A 19,505-nucleotide genomic window follows, 5' to 3' on the forward strand; every position below is an offset into this window, starting at 1 on the left:
ATGAAGACTTTGATACGCATTGTTTAAGAATAGGTTGCAAAGTTACTACACACAGAATCCAGACATTAAATAACACGAGAAAGAAGAAAAGACGGGAAGAAGACCGTTTTTTCCTCATGTCTCAGTCGCTTGATCATCCGTGTCTATTTTTGATTCGAGTGAGTGATTTGCATAGAAAAGTTCATAAGCATGGGACATAAGGATACGGCCGTAAATGGCAGCAATAAAAATTCTAACTACGAGGTAGTAAATTGTGGGAAAAGGGAGTGACTTTCCGGGTTTGGAGCGCTAATCTCAGGCTAAACTGTACACAGAGAATAAAACATCTCCCGCTGAGCCTTGACAGATATGCTTGTCTCTCACACTCTCATGCCGGCTGCATTGTTAAGATTTAAGATAATGACACAATGACTTTCACATTGATGCCGACATTGAATCTTTTTAAGAGGCCTCCCGCCGCAAGAGCCGCGACGGGCCTGTCAGCCGCTGGCAGTGAAAGAGTTGAATGTCGTTTCCTCATGTCAGGAAGAAATTGTTCGTAACATCGGGCCCTCACACTTGTCTCAACTCATTTATTTCAGCCAAGGTCTATGGGTATAAATAAAAGGAAATGTTAGCGGCACATTTAAACTCAGCGCCAGCCTTGAGAGCGGTAATGTAACCACATATCATCAAAAGTGCTGAATCTCCTTTTGTCACCCGCATGTGACGTTCAATTCCTCCGAACATATTCACGCCGGTTGACGTTCTCACAAATAAATAATCACGTAGCATCCACCTCCACGCCAATGCTGAGTGTCCGTCAGCCCGTTACCATGGCGACTAGAGCTGGCTTTCTTACTGATATCTTATATGTCGATATTGTCCGGCACTTCTTTACCGATACAGGGTTCGATTTCCCCTTTCAGGCATTTCTGTGTGGAGTTTGCATCTTCTCCCCGTGCATGCGTGGTCCAGGGTGTACCCCGCCTCTTGCCTAAAGACAGCTGGGATAGGCTCCAGCACCCCCGCAACCCTCGTGAGGATAAGCAGCATAGAAAATATATGGATGGATAGACCATGCTTTGTCATTTTCTACCGCTTATCCTCACGAGGGTCGCAGGGGGTGCTGGAGCCTATCCCAGCTGCCTAGTAAAGTCTAGTTTACACTTGCACGCATGTTGTCCCTGTAGTATTATGCAATTTAGCCAGGCAATTAGTAACTTCGCTACATATTCTTAAACAATGCGTATCAAAGTTTTCATACTTTACACCCGCTGCCACAGCAAGTTGCAGGACAATGCGGAAGCAAATGGAATTTGGTTTTTGGAATGTGGGAGGAAAACCGGAGTACCCGGAGAAAACCCACACATGCACGGGAGAACATGCAAACTCCACACAGAGATGGCCGAGAGTGGAATTTAATTTGTGTCTCCAAGCTGTGAGGCCTGTGTGCTACCCACTTGTACACCGTGCAGCCTGTATTGAATCCAACAAAAAAAGTCAAACAAAACATGTAGCTGAAACCATCACTATGAGTGACGTCTGTCTTGAGTCCAGCGAGAATCTAAAGGATTTTTTTTGCCCAAGTGTGTTTTGCTTACTTGTGTTTCAGGTTGTAATAATGACCATAGAATCAATTTTTTAGTCAATTAATGTATGTAAACGACTTAACGACCTATAATATGTTGGAGTGCTTGGAGAGCATTTGGTGAGGTCAGAGATCACTTAGTTTTTTCAAACCACACTCCAAACAGAAAAACTCCCCAAAAAATCATAATAAAGTCATAATAAACAATGAAAGCCCAGTCATGCTGTGAAAAAATGAAAAAAATATGAAAAAATGAAGTGTCTCAACACTCGTATTACCATTTTACCACCAAGATGCTTGATTATACTGTATTTACATACAGGACTGCAGTTCAACAGGTGGTCCATAGGTGGAGCTCGTCTCATTACAATATGCATGACATTAAGGCTTCCCATCCTCAGCAGCATCTGCCTTGGAGGGTTCTCTCTCTTTTCCCGCCAGGTTTCTGCAGAAAGACAACACAGTTAAAAGCTGCTGGCTTTGAAAGAAGAAAGAAGTTCTGGATGACTGAACTTCTTCATGTCCGTTTGAGTTTTTCTTGCCTTACTTAAAACAACCGACGCCCCTGTGAGAAAACCACAAACTGGCAGGTCCCTTGAGCAGGACGACTTAATTGAGCTATCCAGGGAAATCTAATTACAATAATGCACAGAGGATAGTGGGATATTCCCTCTGCTTCTGTTCAACACCTTGTCCCACATGAGAGAACGGGCGGAGGGTGAGAGGTATATGGCGGTGTGGGGGGAAAAGACACCATGTGTAACAACTGTAAAACATTTCACGGGAGATGTTTTAATCTCCATTCATGGGCCTGTAAAAAAAAATGAAACAACAGCACAGTCAGCCTTGGTCGGGTTATTTCATTTAAAACCAAAAGCAAACAGACCTGTCACATGATTTCATTTGTTTTATGGCTTCTCCAAAGTGGCGCCATGTGAAGGTGGATGGCGGACAAAAGGGAGCATTATTAGCATGAAAACACACTCCATTTGCTATTGTAGCGTGCAGCTGGGGAATGATCATTGCCACATCAGCGTGCAGCGTTATTGAGCAAATCAATTCAAAGTGACATTTGGAGTGGATCTCCTTGTTGCTGGAGCCTAGGAACAAGCAACACACACCGGCTGCACTTATTTGGATTTCTAGAATCATCTATCCTCGGACATGCTCATTTGGGATTTTTTTGACAAAGAAATATAAATCAAAGAGTACTAATCTGGTGTTTGACTTTCACACATAACGCAGTGGGTGTTGGCGCATCAGATTATTACATGCATATTGATTATATTATGATCCTAATATTAAAATAATGGTGATCAATGAACAGAATCATTGTCGCTAAGAAACACACTAACCACTGTAGAATGAACCTTTCTTTCAATGTGTTTGTGTTTTAGTTCATTTAGTAATTTATATGTGTGAAAATGCCTAATTTAGGCCAAAAATATGTAAAATTGGTATACCCATGCATATATTTGGACTGATAATAAGTCATAGTCAACCATGAAACCGTGAAGCTGCGAAATTCAAAGCACGTTGTGGACTGTATATACGTAAATGGTAAATTGTCATTTATTGTAAATTACGGTGAATAAGCCGCTTATAGAGCTGTCCAGCTAATTTATGGCAAACGCTTAATCTCGTGACACCTCCTTTACTTTAGTACAGTTACTAATGTTTAAATACCAGTGGCGTAATTCGGCCTATTTTAGGGGGGCTTCAGGCCTAAAATGTTCTTAAGCCCCATGAAATAATTTGATATTTTGTATTGATTTTTTATATTTTACAAAAAAAATCTCTGACAAATTTCTTATAATAGGGCAAGCCAGTAAGCAGGCTAATACTAGCCTACTACTACTAATAGTAGTAGTAATAATCAGAAGAAAAATAATGATGATAGTAATAATAATAATAAATATAATAATGATTATTATATAATTGATCACTATCTACTGGACAGAATGGTTGCAGAGCTTGAGCAGCGGTTTTGCAGTATAGATTGTGTGTACTTGTGTACATTTAATGGTGGCCTAAAACAATTGAGTATATCTACTAAATCTGTCCAAAAGTGGGAAAGTTATATCCTGGTTCTTGTTCATTATTTGTTTTTTCGGATTTTTTTTTTTATGTCTACTACATTCATTAATATCCTGTGCATCTCCAGGGGTCTAAACCCCCCGCCCAGCCTCAGAACCTAGTGACACCCCTGTTAAATACCATGCCTAAGTACACTTCACTAACAACACTAAACTCATCACACAGCAATTTACCACTGAAAAGATATACCTAACAAAATATACAAAGCTGTACCAATACGAGTTTGACGTGAAAAAAGTTTACCCATTATGCATTGCGTCTGAGCAACTGACACTACATTTTACATTACGTTGTGATGCATGTATGTACAAGTACCTGATATCATGCCAGACGTGATTTTTCATGTCTTATTGCAATATGCTGTGGCAACACAAGCTGGGTCCCATGGCTTATTGCTGGACATTAAATGGCTCTAATGCATCTTCAAGGGGCTAAATACAAGGATGATGCTGAACTCTGGTGGTTAGGATTCAACTACTTAGCATTTCTGTTCTTCTTTTACACTAACAATGAGAAGCATTAAATAATAATAATAATAATAATAAAACTGTGAAAGCAGAGGAGTATTATTAAAAGTGATTTGTGTACGCTTTCCTATGGACTCGATAGAAGTGCATGTGTGTTTGTGATTGAGAGCAAGGTCAAAGGGACACCAGGGTTGACAATTGGGGAGCGGTGAACAACGAGAGAGAGAGGTGGGGATTGGGGGAGGGGGTTGTTGGCGTGGCGGCTGCGCCTGTGCCCAAGGCCAAACCCGCACAGACGGACACCATATTGAAATTAGCAAATGGACTGCATAGTGTCGCTTGCTGCCCCATTTGTGCTCGCCTCCTCTGCAGATGATATACACACACATGCACCCGGCCAAGGGACACGGCTCTTTTCAAAAGGGCAGCGATGTGCAGGGGAAGTGGGTGCCGGAGTGGGAAGGGGGGTGTGTCTAACCTCCCCCTGTCCTAAAAGGAAATGGGTAGGCTCTTATTTATTTACAGCATGTTTTGCACTCATCTCATAACACTGTAAATTACCTGCATGGTCAAGGTTCTCTCCTCTCACAGGAGAGCCGAGGGACACTAAAGCATTTGATTCATTTAGGAATCACATGTGATCTGTCCATTTCCATATATCACACTTTACGAGTCATATTTTAAATACGAAATCAGGTTTGAGAATATAAATGTGTAAATTATGAGCGAGGCAGGTGTGTGTTGATGTACAATATGTCTCTAGGCCCTCGACAGACAGCGTGTCTTTCTGATATTTATGACAGTTCTGCAGTATATCTGGAAAAAGGATAAGAGATGTGATGCCCGTATGCAGTCTTAGGTAGCTGATCTGACCATCAACTATATATCAGTATATTACATAATATATTACTCCATGTTAGTTTCAAATAACTCAACAACAAAGCAAGGCACGTTTAACCTAATTTTACCTAACTGTATGTGTGTGCGTGTACGCAGAGAGAATTCCATCTGAGGGAATTCTCTGGAGACTGACGCCGCTGGTCTCTAGCTGCGAGAAGGCAAGGGTTTCCTCCATTATGGCAAACAAGTGCATTTGCTTTAAGGCCAGTGGAGATTTCTAACCTTTGCTTGACACGCTGCAAAAGGTCAAGCCCATCTATGGCTTCCCTCCGGAGTTAAGCCGGACCATTTCTTCCCTGCACCTTTGGGCCCCCATAAAATCCTCAGATGAAGGTATCCCAGTCAGGTAGAGTTGGGGAGACTGGAAGACACACAAATACGATCATTTTCAAAAACATTTATTTTTATATGCATTTTTTTACTTTAACAATAATAGAAATATTATTATTAAAAACCTTTGAAAAAAAAACTTAAACTGTATTATGGAAAGCAGGAAGTGAACAAATGTAACAGTTAATGATTGTAAAAGTACCAGATGGAAGGGTAGGATTTAATAAGCTTTGCTTCTTCCTACTCCTTTTGGACATGTGGAACTGTGAACTGATTATGCAATTCACTCAATTGTAATTGCATATATATACACTTATTGCAAATGTTGATCTGAAATAGGAGAACATCAACATCAAGCTAGCAGTTACAGGATTAGCTGTTACAGTAACAGGATTTATTGCAAATGTTGGTCTGAAATAAGAACATCAACATCAAGCTAGCGGTTAAAGGATTAGCTGTTACAGTAGCAGGATTTATTGCAAATGTTAATCTGAAATAGGATATCATCAACATCAAGCTAGCAGTTACAAGATTAGCTGTTACAGTAACAGGATTTATTGCAAATGTTGATCTGAAATAAGAACGTCAACATCAAGCTAGCGGTTACAGGATTAACTGTTACGGTTGCAGCATTTATTGCAAATGTTGATCTGAAATCCGAGAACATCAAGCGAGCAGTTAGCTGTTACAGTAACAGGATTTATTGCAAATGTTGATCTGAAATAGGATATCATCAACATCAAGCTAGCAGTTACAAGATTAGCTGTTACAGTAACAGGATTTATTGCAAATGTTGATCTGAAATAAGAACATCAACATCAAGCTAGCAGTTACAGGATTAGTTGTTACAGTAACAGGATTTAATGCAAATGTTTATCTGAAATCAGAGAACATCAACATCAAGCTAGCGGTTACAGGATTCGCTGCTACATGAACAGGATTTATTGCAAATGTTGATCTGAAATCACGGAACATCAACATCAAGCTTACAGTTACAGGATTAGCAGTTACACGATTTATTGCAAATGTTGATCTGAAATAAGAGAACATCAAAATCAGGGTTTGGGGTTTAGAGGGTGAGGGTGAGCCGTGTATTAAAAATCTTCTTGCCGTCTCAGTTACAGATTTTTGCCATTTGCCTGCCGGTCCAGGAAGTAACCCCCAAGTGAAAAGACTTGAGTTGCACTTGAGACAGCAATAAAAAAGTGCAGGCATCAAACATCCTCAAATATCAGATAGCCGCACACTAAGATGAAGCAATAGTCTTAATAGAGTTGAAAATAGTGTCTGAGTCCTTGGTAATAACGCTGCAATGAGCCTGTGTGGCTTTTTCTCCATTTGATGGACGTATCCCACCTTATCAGCCTTCCTTATCTCCCTTCATTATTTCCAAAGCAGTGTTTAAATTGGAAAAGCCCATAAGAACGTGTAAATACATGGCAGAGGCAATAAAACAGTGAGAAAAGACCCCTCCTCAAAACACACACACACACACATCCCACAAAAGTGTTTCCATGGTTGGAAGTAGATACATTGTAGAGATAGTTAGAAATATTTCTGCTCCCTCACTGAGCAGCACAGATAAAGATACAGAGAAGTGAATAAATCTTAAAGGAAACAGCAAAACCCTTCACGTGCACTTAGTATAGTGTGTGTGTGTGTTATTGTTTATTAGCCATCAGCTAACATACACTGTTCAAGTGTTCACTAACACACTATTTGGGCTAAAAGCAGCCATTTCTCAACAGGCCAGGAGTCATTATAGCGTCTGATGGTGCATTTTTCACTTACAGGCCTTCATTGTTTTCATACTTTTAAGCTGAAATAAGGAGAATAACACAATTACCGCTTCTTTGTTGATATTTCATTTTTTTTTTAACCCTTGTGGGGATAAGCGGTAGAAAATGAATGAATGAATAATATATATAATATAAAAAGAAAAAATAAATATTATATAATATTTTGGCCAAGACGGTATAGCTTTGAAAATAATAACAACAAACAATACATACCTAATCAGGAATGAATGTATAAATATGTGATAATATGTGACAGGCTGTATGGTGGTCGAGTGGTAAGTGCGCAGGCCTCACAGATAGGAGACCCGAGTTAAATTCCACCCTCAGCCATCTCTGTGTGGAGTTTGCATGTTCTCCCCGTGCATGCGTGGGTTTTCTCCGGGTACTCCGGTTTCCTCCCACATTCCAAAAACATGCTAGGTTAATTGGCGACTCCAAATTGTCCATAGGTATGAATGTGAGTGTGAATGGTTGTTTGTCTATATGTGCCCTGTGATTGGCTGGCTCCAGGGTGTACCCCGCCTCTCGCCCGAAGACAGCTGGGATAGGCTCCAGCACCCCCGCGACCCTCGTGAGGATAAGCGGTAGAAAATGAATGAATGAATGAATAATCCAGATTGTCCCTAAACTAGAGAAGTGAATGGGACTCTAATGGGTCCCATCGTGTCACCTTTCGCTGTATCTGTGGTTGCATAACCGCGTGGTGAAAGTTTGTGAGCAGAGCGGCCGGGACAAAGGTTCGCTGATGTGCCATTAGGTTTTTGTTTTTTTTCAGGACAGCTGCTCAGCCGTGCATTTAGCACAGAGGAGCGCAGCAGTGTAACCTGATAAATGCACTTGAAACGGTGAAGATGGACAATGAGAGGGCGAAATCTCAGACGGCCTGCAGTCGCTATGCCTGTGAGGCACTTTGACGGCCTATCGATCTGTTAAAGGGAGGCATGGGCGGGGCCAGAGGTGTGCCGTTCACGGATGTGGGTCGCCCGTGGAACAGGTAGGTACAAGGAAACAATTAGTGGGCAAGTTACTGCCAAATTTGAATTCATTATATACTACTTTGGAAATGTTAGCGTGTTTGTGTCTCAGTTGGAAAATCTCTCTGTGGAGTTGACATGTTTATTATGTTTATTATGACATTTATGTCTTAAACCACTTATATGCGTATTTACTCGTATTATGTCTACTATATTGTGTAAAAACAGTGTAAAACTGCAATGGTGTTAATGGTATAAATTGTATTCAAGGGTGTCTGTGTTCCATACCCGTTTGAACTGAAAGTTGTTGGGGTTCGTTCTTCTTCTTCGTCGTGTTTTTCTTCTTCTGTTGTTTATTGGCGGTTGGCAATCAGCTTTCGTGTGCATTACCGCCATCTGTGGAACAGAATCTAAACACTTTTATACTTTATTCACAAGTCCAGTTTTTCTTTAAAATTATGTATATCTATATAAAACATATCCCAAGTTTAATTATAAGGTATTAGCAAGATTGATTTTTTTCTTTTAATGTTTGAATTTATCCCGGGTACGTTCTTTCAGCGCATGCTCAGATATGACGTAACACGCAGCTCGAGAGGTTCTTCAGTTTAAAAAATGGAGGCCAGCAATCGGCACTGGACTGATGCGGAAAAGTTTGTTTTTGATCCAAACTAAATTTTAAGCCTCTACGAACGAAAAATTTGCAATAAGGAGTTATTCCAACAAGTGAAAGAAAAACTCCGGGAAGTCGGTATCACGTGATGTTTACGCTTTACTGCGCATGCCCCATTGACTATTCTGTTTGGTTGTAGCGGCACGTACACAGAAGTTTTGAATATTCCTTTCCATGTATACCATTGTTTTCGGAAAAGTCATTCGGAAAGAGGAAAGACTCCTCATGTAAACGTGGCAACTAATATGAAATGTATAAATAAGAAATCCTACTTCACAGAAATTGACTTATCATTGTCTGGAAGCAGTTAACTGCAAGGGATAAATGAGGGATTACTGTATGTGCAAGCTCAACAGGACAAAAGGACAACAGCCATGATGCTCAAGAAGCACTTTTTTATAAGCACTTAACTTCGCCTCCCCATCACCATCTGACCGGACATTATTTCGAGGGAAGAGCTGCTGCCTGTATCGGTATTGGTAATGAAGTGCTGGACAGTGTCTGTATATTGGATATTGATAAAATGCCAATTGAGCATCTCTATTTTCTACTACTTATCCTGTCGATGGTTCATGGCGAACTGGAGTCTATCCTTGGAAAATCTGAAAAAATGTCTGGAAAAATGTTATAAAGCCATTTCTAAAGCTTTGGGACTCCAGCAAACCACAGTGAGAGCCATTATCTGAAAATGGCAAAAAAAAAAACATGGACCAGTGGTGAACATTCCCAGAAGTGGCCGGCCAGCCAAAATGAAGACCTGGGTTCGAATCTCCACTTGGGCATATCTGTGTGGAAACATGCTTGTTAGGTTAAATGGTGAATTGAACTTGTCCATAGGTGTGAGTGTGAATGATTGTTTTGTCCATGTGTGCTACACGACTGGCAACCAGTCCAGTGTGTATCGCCCAAAGTCAGCTGGGATTGGCTCCAACATACGTAAGGATAAGCGGACGGATGGACGTATCTACGTGTCAAAGGCGGTCAAAAGACATTCCGACAATGGAATAAGATCGTGTGTGAGACTGAAGAAAAAAAAGCGAGCGAGACAGCGAAAGTGTCCCACTCTTGGTTTCTGTGCCAGCAGTTCTCCAGGGCCTCGGCGTGTTCCCTTTTCAAGCCAAGTGTAATTTGAGCGTGGTCTTGATACAAAGAGTGAGCAGCAGCTCCGTTCAAAGCCAATCAGTCAGCCTGACATGTAATCCTTTCCCTCACTGTCATCACTGTTGGTTTGGGATTAATGAAACGCGCACGTCAAGAAGCTATAGCTCCACGAGGAATGCCGCTAAAAGAAGGTATTTGGTTGGTTGTCAATGGAGGTGGAAGATGGGCTGATGACAGTGTACCTTTGGGGGGTGGGGTATTTTTCAGGAAGGAATAAGCCTAGCTTCATTTTTTTTTATCTGTTTAGGTATCTTTATAATACCCAGTAAAGAGAAGATATGACTTCCTGTCTAATGTAAAGACTGTGGATGGTAGGCAAAATTCACTTTTGCTTTAAACTATCCTCTATGTTTTCATGTTGAGGATTATCACAATTAATTGGCTTGCCAGACGTTCTTTCAAAAAGGGAAATTGGCTCATATAATTATATCGAGAAGGGAATACTTGAAATCCCTGGAATATCAACTTCCTGGAATAATACAGCCCCTCCATGCTGCCTTCATCACAGCTAACGCGTGTGTGTCCGTTCCCTGTGACGGATGGATTTTCTATGCCCCCTGCTGCAGTGCATGATGGGTATAATATGGAAGCAATGAAAGCCACGTGTGCCATTTAGTGCCACCATGTCTGGTCTTCTTCTCTTTCCTTTGCTTGATTAGTACACCACACAAGAACAGCTACTCTGGAGAGTTCAGTCGGTTCCGGTTCATGGTGACAACAATGCATAGTCAATAAAATGATGAACTTGTTATTATTGTGGATTAACTCAAACATTGCAGCAAAAATACTCTTTTTCAATTCACCCACAAACGGTTCCGGCTGGCATGGCTGCTAATGTGGTGGGCGTGTCTCCATTGGACGGCACTGAGCTGGCAACTTGTGAGTTAATTCTGTGCTTTGAGAGAGAATAGCTCTGGTCAAATGAGTCAGACTTTGAAAGATATCTTGAAAAAAAAAAGTGGGTTGGGGGTGGATCCATGGGGGACAGTGCAGGGATGGCTGGCCAAAATGCACGCAAAAACATTATTTCTTGAAAACTGAAGAGAGTAGGGGTTACCAATAGATGTCTAGTAGTGATGTTTCATAAAGGAATGAAAGGTATAAAATTTTATGAAACCATTTATAAAGCTTTGGACTCCAGCACACCACAACGGGAGCCATTAGCCACAAACGACAAAAACATGGTGGTGAAACTTTCCAGGAGTTTCTGGCCAACCAAAATTGCCCTATGAGTGCAGTGACGACTTTTCCAAGAGGTCACAAAAGACCCCGCAACAACATCCAAAGAACTCCAGACCTCAGTGTTCATGACGCCAACATGAGAAAGAGATGAAAAAAAGAACATTAAGGTCTGTATCAATTTTGCAAGAAAACATATTGTCTCCTTTAATAATAAAAAAGTTTTATTTAGAAAGTGTTTTGTGTTCTGGTGTGTTGTTATTTACTAATATTTAAATTGGCTTTATTCTTGTAATAATATGTCTTTTTAAAATACATTCTGACTATTGTCATAATCTCAAGTGTTTTTATTCACTCACAACCTGGTTGTCACAATTCATGTTGCTGTGTGATTTGTTTCAAATTTCCACATGGAAATAATGAATAATTATAATGCAAAAATAATGACAGATTTCAGGGAATATTTAATTCATTGATCCCTCACCTTATTGAAAATCAAAATGGACACAGATAGTGGCAATTCAGTGAGCAGAAATAACAAATGTACACCATTGCAAATGTTATATTTCACACCATAAACAGTCAATAACACAGAAGCAGGGTTGGGTGGGGTGGTGGTGGGTGAGGGGGGCGGGGGGGGAGGGGTCCCTGTCTGCAGTCCATCAGTGAGCAACCAATTGTGACACACTGTTGAAAAAAAAAAAAAAGGAAGGAAAAAAAAACACATACCCGCTTAGTAACCAACATGGGGAGGGGGGGTCATGGGTGGTCAGAGTCAAGGTGAAGCATGCGTTACCTTTACAAACAGATCAGTGAACAATGAAAGGGACGGTCAGTAATTACAGTTCCAAATATATTTGGCAGGGGGGGGGCAGGGGGGTTAACAACATGAATGGCTCAGGTTAGGTCACAGACATGTAAAGATGGTTGAATCAGAAATATTGACAATATGATCATGAGGTAGTAGTCAGCAGGGCGCTGCATACTTTATTTTCAATGGCAACCTACTGGCCTGACGGAGGCTGATTGATATTTACATACTTAGCTTTGTATTGTAAGACATGTTCCATTCCAACACTGTGAAAATAAAACAAAGAAGTAAGATTTAAAAACATGTCCTTTATAATGCAGTTTCATTTAAACAAGCACAAATGTTTTTTTTTCTCTTCCTTGCCAGTCGAGCAAATTAATCTTAATCTGATATACACGTTACATGTGATTGATTGAGTTATTGATGAGCGTTAGAAATCTTTTCCAAATGTAAGTCAAAGCATGCTTTTAGCATGGTTCCACTCCTAAGAAGTGTGTTGCATGACAGCGAGTGGACACTTGTAGAGTTCAGGTAGAAGGGGTGTTGTTCCTTCATAACGCATACGGGCCCCAGGGTGCTGTAAAACGGTACTGCAGCAACCGGATAAGTGCTAGCCATTGATACTGCAAGCATGGCGGCGGCTCTGCTTCGCTTTCTCTACTCCCTTTGATTACGGTATCATATTTTTTGTTTATCACATCACATAAAATCTTTCAGTAGTATAAGCGCACACCTCTCACAAGCGGACGAGAGTGTAGCTCACACCCGGCGCAATGCACACGGAGCTAAAGGGAGCTTAAGATCTCCTTCTCCCAGCAGAGATGACACCTTGTAGCGACACATTGTTGGCCTGCTGTTACCCTTTGGAGCATGCTGACACTTTGTTTTCTTGCATAGCTATTCGCATGTGGTGGACGCTCTCCCCCGCGGAGGCCCCCGCTGCCGGGCGCTAGTGTTATTCAGTCAGCACCGGCCACTGTGTCAACATGAGGGTCAAGAAGCGGTCCACGTGCCTGCCGCCGCGCAGACAACAACCTCTCCCGCAGGGTTAAAAATAAACCCAGTGTGAAGTGCCGCCGCCGCCGCCACCGTTGCTCCTGCTCTGCACCTGCCATTTACCTTGGTTTGGTCCAGGCTCTATATGCCAACACAGCTATTTAAAGACGGGAAGTGTCTAAGATGGCGAGAGCAGATGCTGGGCACCTTGCTCGCAGTGTGTGGGATGACTCCGCCACGGGCTTAAAGGGTTCCAAAATAGAGCGCTTTGACATATGGGCCTCTGATTGTTTGAACATGGAATCTCCTGGACCGCCGCCATTCTGTGTAAAGCCTTTGATACAGTTCATCATGTCCACTTGTAGCCTCAAAAATGACACATTTGAGGCTTCATATGTGTGTGTGTGTGTGTGTGTGTGTGTGTGTGTGTGATGGAGCAAAGCAAGCAGGCACGGCCTTCTGGCAACAGCAGCAACATAGCACATTAAAAGATAGAAAGTTTGAGCCTGGCGTTCCCACACCGTCATTTATTGCTGAGTCACTACAGAAGACTACCGACTAGTGTAACTGTCTAAGCTAGTTTAGTTAAACAAGCCTTCCAGTCTGAGACGGTTCCACGGCGCTCTTGAGAGGTACTGTAAATATCCGAGGACGTTTGAGCTCTTGACGGTTCACATTGAAGTCTTTTTTTTTTTTTCTTCTTCTTCTTCTTCTTCTTCTTCTCCTCCCTACGATTGGAGGGCGAGTGAAAATGGCCACCGACATCAACAGACTTTAAACTGTACACTCAGTCTCGCGGTAATAAATATACACGTCCTGTCCAGTCCAGACAGAAAGACGTTAGTGCCGTCCACACTTCGGCTGTCTTCAGAACAAATTGGAAAAAAAAATTAATAATTTTTCTTGTTACTGGAGTCTACTTATTCTGAAGAAGCTGAGGGACACCAAAGAGCATGACCACCAACAATTAACCCAAAAAAAAAATTATTACTGTACATAGTATTTCATATATATTTTAAATTAATCTTCATCATTCTTATATTTATACTAATAACCGAGTTTCTTCTCTTTTTGGATGGTGTCCCAGCAACGCATGAGGAGTGAGGTCCGTGTGTGTGTGCTGCCTCGCCGCCTGGCTGAGGTCTCCTCAAAAGTCTCACTCTGCAGCGCCCAAAGTAGCTCCAGCGATCAGACCTTGGCCTCGAGCATCTCCAGGAAGAGTTTGTGCATGGGCACCTTGCCCTGCACCTTGATGCTGTAAAAGTGCTGCACGGCCTTGGTGGCCGTCTGCCTCAGCAAGGGCAGCGTCATGAGCAGCTTTCCCGCCCGCCGCGGGTCCTCCTGATGCTGGCTGCTCTCGTAGTCCTGCAGGGCCTCGTGGAGAGCGTCCTGCAGCTTCTGCACCGCCTCCATGTCCTCTATGTGCATGGAGTCTGTCGGGGTGAGAAGATATATTTTAAGGATGGGGATTTGCACTATTTTTTTTAAAACAAACTATCACTTTATGATACCCCGCCTCTCGCCCAAAGACAGCTGGGATAGGCTCCAGCACCCCCCGCAACCAAAGATCAAGATAAAAAAAACCAATAGCAATTGAAGGGAGAAAGGGGGGTTCTGGAATCTAATGTTATTATTTTTATTGCAAATGTTGATTAAAAATATTGAAGGAGAACATGAACATCAAGCTAGCAGTAGGGTTGGATGAACAGGAAGTGGTGGATGACCAAGAAGGATCAAAGCGTGTGCAAGTTTAAATGCCACTTAAGTGACAACATACTTTTTCCTCTCAAATATGTCTGCCAGTCATCTTCAAATGAGTAATTTTACTTTATTTTAGCTTTATTTATTCATTCATTCATTCATTTATTTTCTACCGCTTATCCTCACAAGGGTCGCAGGGGGGGTGCTGGAGCCTATCCCAGCTGACTTCGGGCGAGAGGCGGGGTACACCCTGGACAGAGGTGGCTGAGGGTGGAATTGAACTCGGGTCTTCTACCTGTGAGACCTGCGCGCGAACTACTCGGCCACCATGCAGCCCCTATATTAAAATTAATAGTTATATATCGATTAGCTTATTTTGAAGTCATATAATAACAAGTGGAATTTGGAACACGTGTCTTTCCCTGAACTTGAGACATTTTTTATCCTGCTGGGTTTGAATCCTGCAGCCGTAAAACAGACTACTCATGAGCATTTGTAATAAGCAGATTTTTTACTAACTAAAAAACATTTAACAGAATGTTAGGCTAGCAGAAACTAGCACAGGCCTCCCCTTGTATACACAGTTCATTATGGGACAGCAGGGTATCGTAATGTTTATCATAAAATTGTCTTTCGACAAGCAAACGGACAAAAGAAAGCGCCGTGTAGTCCTTGGAGGAAAGATGCACTTAAAAAAACAACTTTGAAGAAACAATTTCCTTGCAATCCATCAGTGAGCCAACGTCCATCTGATTGATAAACTGCTAATTACAAAATCAATGGCTATGAATTTTCACAGCTGTCAGACAGCGGGGGTTCCCAGGAGAACGATTTCCCCAAGACCTTGTTCTACCGTGGCGGGCACCCCCCCTTCCTCTTGAACCCCCCCGACTCCCCCCACCAGCCCACCTCCTGACCATCACTCTACCGTCTAAAGGCAAAGTGCTTGCTTCAGCATTTTCATTTTTCAGCCTGGACAAAACAAGAGATGAGGAGGGGGTGTGGGTGTGGGGGGTGTCCCGGTGACCCGAGCGTGCATTGATCAGAGGGCGGAGGGACAAGTCCTGCCTTCTCAAAAGGAGCCTGTCGATAGCAGCGTGCGGTCTCGGCATTGGAACAAACGAGCCCTATCACGGCCTGATAGTCATTCCATTCGACTTAACGCACTTTATTGACAGCCCCTGTGCTCCTAATGAAATGCTAAATTTATCTCCAGTGGCTGCTGTGCCCTGCGGCTACTGTTATGGAGATAGCGTAGGAGAAATACCATAACACGGGAGGTGTTCAATTAAAAAGCTCTCTCCTCCATCCCTCTTTCTCGTGCACTGCCCTTATCTTCTCCCCATCTGTGCGGCTCACGTTCCAAACTAAAGGTTACACGCTAAAACTCGGGGAAAAGTGAGAAATGTCATGTGGAAACTGTTGGACGATGCCACAACTTTACAGACGTTTCATTGTTTGGCCGCCATATCATCTACTCAGTCATTTATTATAAATAAACAAGCACTTCAATTTCATTTAACATTATATTGTTATAGGATAAGTGGTTAGCACGTAGGCCTCACAGCTAGAAGACTTGAGTTCAATTCCACCCTCGGCCATCTCTGTGTGGAGTTTGCATGTTCTCCCCGTGCATGCGTGGATTTTCTGCGGGTACTCCGGTTTCCTCCCACATTCCAAAAACATGCTAGGTTAATTGACGACTCCAAATTGTCCATAGGTATGAATGTGAGTGTGAATGGTTGTTTGTCTATATGTGCCCTGTGATTGGCTGGCCACCAGTCCAGGGTGTACCCCGCCTCTTGCCCGAATACAGCTGGGATAGGCTCCAGCACCCCCACGACCCTCTTGAGGAAAAAGCAGAAGAAAATGAATGAATTAATTAATTATATTGTTACAGGATAAGTGGTTAGCACGCAGGCCTCACAGCTAGGAGACCCCAGTTCAATTCCACCCTCGGCCATCTCTGTGTGGAGTTTGCATGTTCTCCCCGTGCATGCGTGGGTTTTCTCCGGGTACTCCGGTTTCCTCCCACATTCCAAAAACATGCTAGGTTAATTGGCGACTCCAAATTGTCCATAGGTATGAATGTGAGTGTGAATGGTTGTTTGACTATATGTGCCCTGTGATTGGCTGGCCACCAGTCCAGGGTGTACCCCGCCTCTCGCCCGAAGTCAGCTGGGATAGGCTCCAGCACCCCCCGCGACCCTTGTGAGGATAAGCGGTAGAAAATAAATGAATGAATGAATGAATAAATAAAGCTAAAATAAAGTAAAATTACTCATTTGAAGATGACTGGCAGACATAATTGAGAGGAAAAAGTATGTTGTCACTTAAGTGGCGTTTAAACTTGCACACACTTTGATCCTTCCTGTTCATCCACCACTTCCTGTTCATCCAACCCTACTGCTAGCTTGATGTTCATGTTCTCCTTCAATATTTTTAATCAACATTTGCAATAAAAATAATAACATTAGATTCCAGAACCCCCCCTTTCTCCCTTCAATCACTATTGTTTTTTTGTCTTGATCTTTGGTTGTTCATTGTTAGCATGTGATAAAACTGATTTTTTCCTCCCACATTCCAAAAACATGCTAGGTTAAATAACGACTCCAAATTGTCCATAGGTATGAATGTGAGTGTGAATGGTTGTTTGACTATATGTGCCCTGTGATTGGCTGGCCACCGGTCCAGGGTGTACCCCGCCAGCTGGGATAGGCTCCCGCACATAAGCGGTATAAAACGAATGAATGTGTGTTTGACCGTAGCCCACCTGAGTTGGCGAGAGCGATGGCCTTGAGAGTGACAAACTCCTCCTTCTCCACTTTGAGCTTCTTATATTTGCGGACGAGCTGCAGGATGGAGACGTAGAGGTCGAGCAGCCCCGTCAGCCGCGAGTGCTCCTCGTCCATGATGTAGTCCTCGGCGTACACCAGTTCGTCCTCGTAGGGCAGCGAGCGGAACACGATGCTGAGGATGAGGATCTCCATCCAGGCGCTCTGAAGCAGACTCATCTGGTCTCCCAAAGACAACGTTGAAAAACCTGGAGGGACAGAAGAGGAGATGAAGCCATTTAGAATAAAAATGTGTAAAATGAGCAATAAGAAAAAACAATTCTAATGATGTTTTCCTCTGTGCTTTTTAATAAAGCTTTCTAATAAAAACTGCAATAAGGAGAGTGCAGACTGCTAAAAATGGGTCCACACCATTTTACACACACATTATGATTATTATGTACCATGACCAATACAGTATATATCGGGCCTTTTAGTGTAACCACGCTACCAAACAAATACAATAATGTTAGAAAGCACGGCCTAAATTTAAATGCCGTCTTTGAAGCGGGTGTCAGAGTGCTTGAGTGGGCTTTACTGTGGGCCAGGACAGTAAATCGGTGCAAAGGTCTGGGATGCACAAAGCCAGGTGGTTACTCCTTGTATCCTGTCATACTTTAGGCAGGATTAGCGCTGGGATGAGTTCTCATGAAGAGAGCTGAGGACATGACATTCACATGCGTGTAGTGGGAAGAAGGTGACGAGGGAGCGATTCATATTTACATAAACCGGGAAAGGAAACATGTGACGAGAAAAAAAAAGTCACATGGTTAAAGCCCAGACTCAAGACTAATCACAGGGTTCCACTCTAACAGCAGCTGGATGGGCTCAAATTGGCTCAGGTGCATCAAACAGTTATTTCCTCTTCACTGCCTCGGAATAGAACTTTATCTATAGAACGCAAAGTTAAGCTGTGACAAATTCAAACTATATTTATGGTCTGTTTTTCTCAATACTGGGCAGCACAAAAAAAACGGTCAACCCCCCACAACCCCACCCTCCCACTCTTGTGCCTGCGGGCGGCCCATTCTGACAGCATATTAGGCTCCCCGGCTCCACCCATGATTACCATGATTGGTTTTACAAGTTTGCTGTTGCCATGCCACCTGCCACGGCGTGATTAAGAGGCGATAGATTACAGTATTGACCGGGGCCGCTCAACACATCTACGCCCGGCGTTTTCTCTGAAATATAAATGATCGCACTTGGGGGCCGCCACCAGCCTCTGTGTTTATCTCCTCCTGCCGGGACAACAGCAAGCACACACACACATCTACACACAAACACACACACACACAGAGAAAAAGAGAGAGAGAGAAATAAAAGCCATGATGGGGAAGCAGCAGAACCCAGCAGAGTGGTACCTGTGTTCAATTCCCCTTATCGTGGTGATGACCACTGCAGGGGAAGAGCTCCAGGATACATTAATTAAGAGATTGGGATCAGAATGTGCCGGCCATCACAATTTGAAGGGGAATCAATAGTCGGTAGAATAGAGTCCAGAGCTGGACTGGTCAAAGGGCTGGAAAATGTCCGGCCCAATTTGGACCACTAAAACAACTGGAGAAAGCACTCAAAACACGTCACTATTATCAGCGGAGGCAATAAGCCGTACGCCATTAAATCTATTTGGGCTGAATGTTAAAATGCTTTGTTGTGCTATTTCCTTGTCTGCATACGTGTCCATTAAGTTAGACAGAATGTGGTCCGGCCAGAAGGAAACTGTCATCCGAGCACAGGCGCCCTCTTGATTGCTGCATCAGGTTGGCATCACAATCACAGGCAAAGCTCTGTCTAGCCTTTTAATGCCAAAGATGGCTGAAGCGGAACTAAAGCGGCGCTCCCAATGTGACAGCCCATGTGAAGGCCTCGGTCGGGTCTTGTTGAAGAGGCTTTAGAGTTGCTCCGATACAGCACACACCCCTCAGCGATATGCACACAAGCGAGCAGCCTACAATTACCTTTGACGCTAAAAGTCCTTAAATTTAATCCGCTGTTGTGAGATGGAGAGGT

The 19,505-nt window shown here is 42.8% G+C and overlaps 1 protein-coding gene and 1 long non-coding RNA gene across 8 annotated transcripts in view; both read right to left on the bottom strand.

Annotated features, from left to right (window-relative positions):
- Positions 1-1,615: 1,615 nt before the first annotated feature.
- On the bottom strand, positions 1,616-8,555 carry LOC131140294 (uncharacterized). The gene is made up of 3 exons (XR_009132381.1): positions 8,426-8,555; positions 5,257-5,395; positions 1,616-2,015 (listed from the first exon to the last, which is right to left on the bottom strand). It is a non-coding gene; the product is annotated as an uncharacterized LOC131140294 (long non-coding RNA).
- Positions 8,556-13,469: 4,914 nt separating this feature from the next.
- Positions 13,470-19,505, bottom strand: part of esrrb (estrogen-related receptor beta) — a 48,420-nt gene continuing 42,384 nt past the window's right edge. For all 7 annotated transcript variants that reach the window (XM_058090980.1, XM_058090981.1, XM_058090983.1 and 4 more), the window contains 2 exons: positions 17,432-17,701; positions 13,470-14,390 (listed from right to left, as the gene is read on the bottom strand). In XM_058090980.1, coding sequence (XP_057946963.1) covers positions 14,146-14,390; positions 17,432-17,701 — 515 coding nt within the window. In that variant the 3' untranslated portion in view covers positions 13,470-14,145. The remainder of the gene's footprint in view (positions 14,391-17,431; positions 17,702-19,505) is intronic.

This window comes from Doryrhamphus excisus, chromosome 13, assembly GCF_030265055.1.
Source record: "Doryrhamphus excisus isolate RoL2022-K1 chromosome 13, RoL_Dexc_1.0, whole genome shotgun sequence".
Lineage (NCBI taxonomy): Eukaryota > Metazoa > Chordata > Actinopteri > Syngnathiformes > Syngnathidae > Doryrhamphus > Doryrhamphus excisus.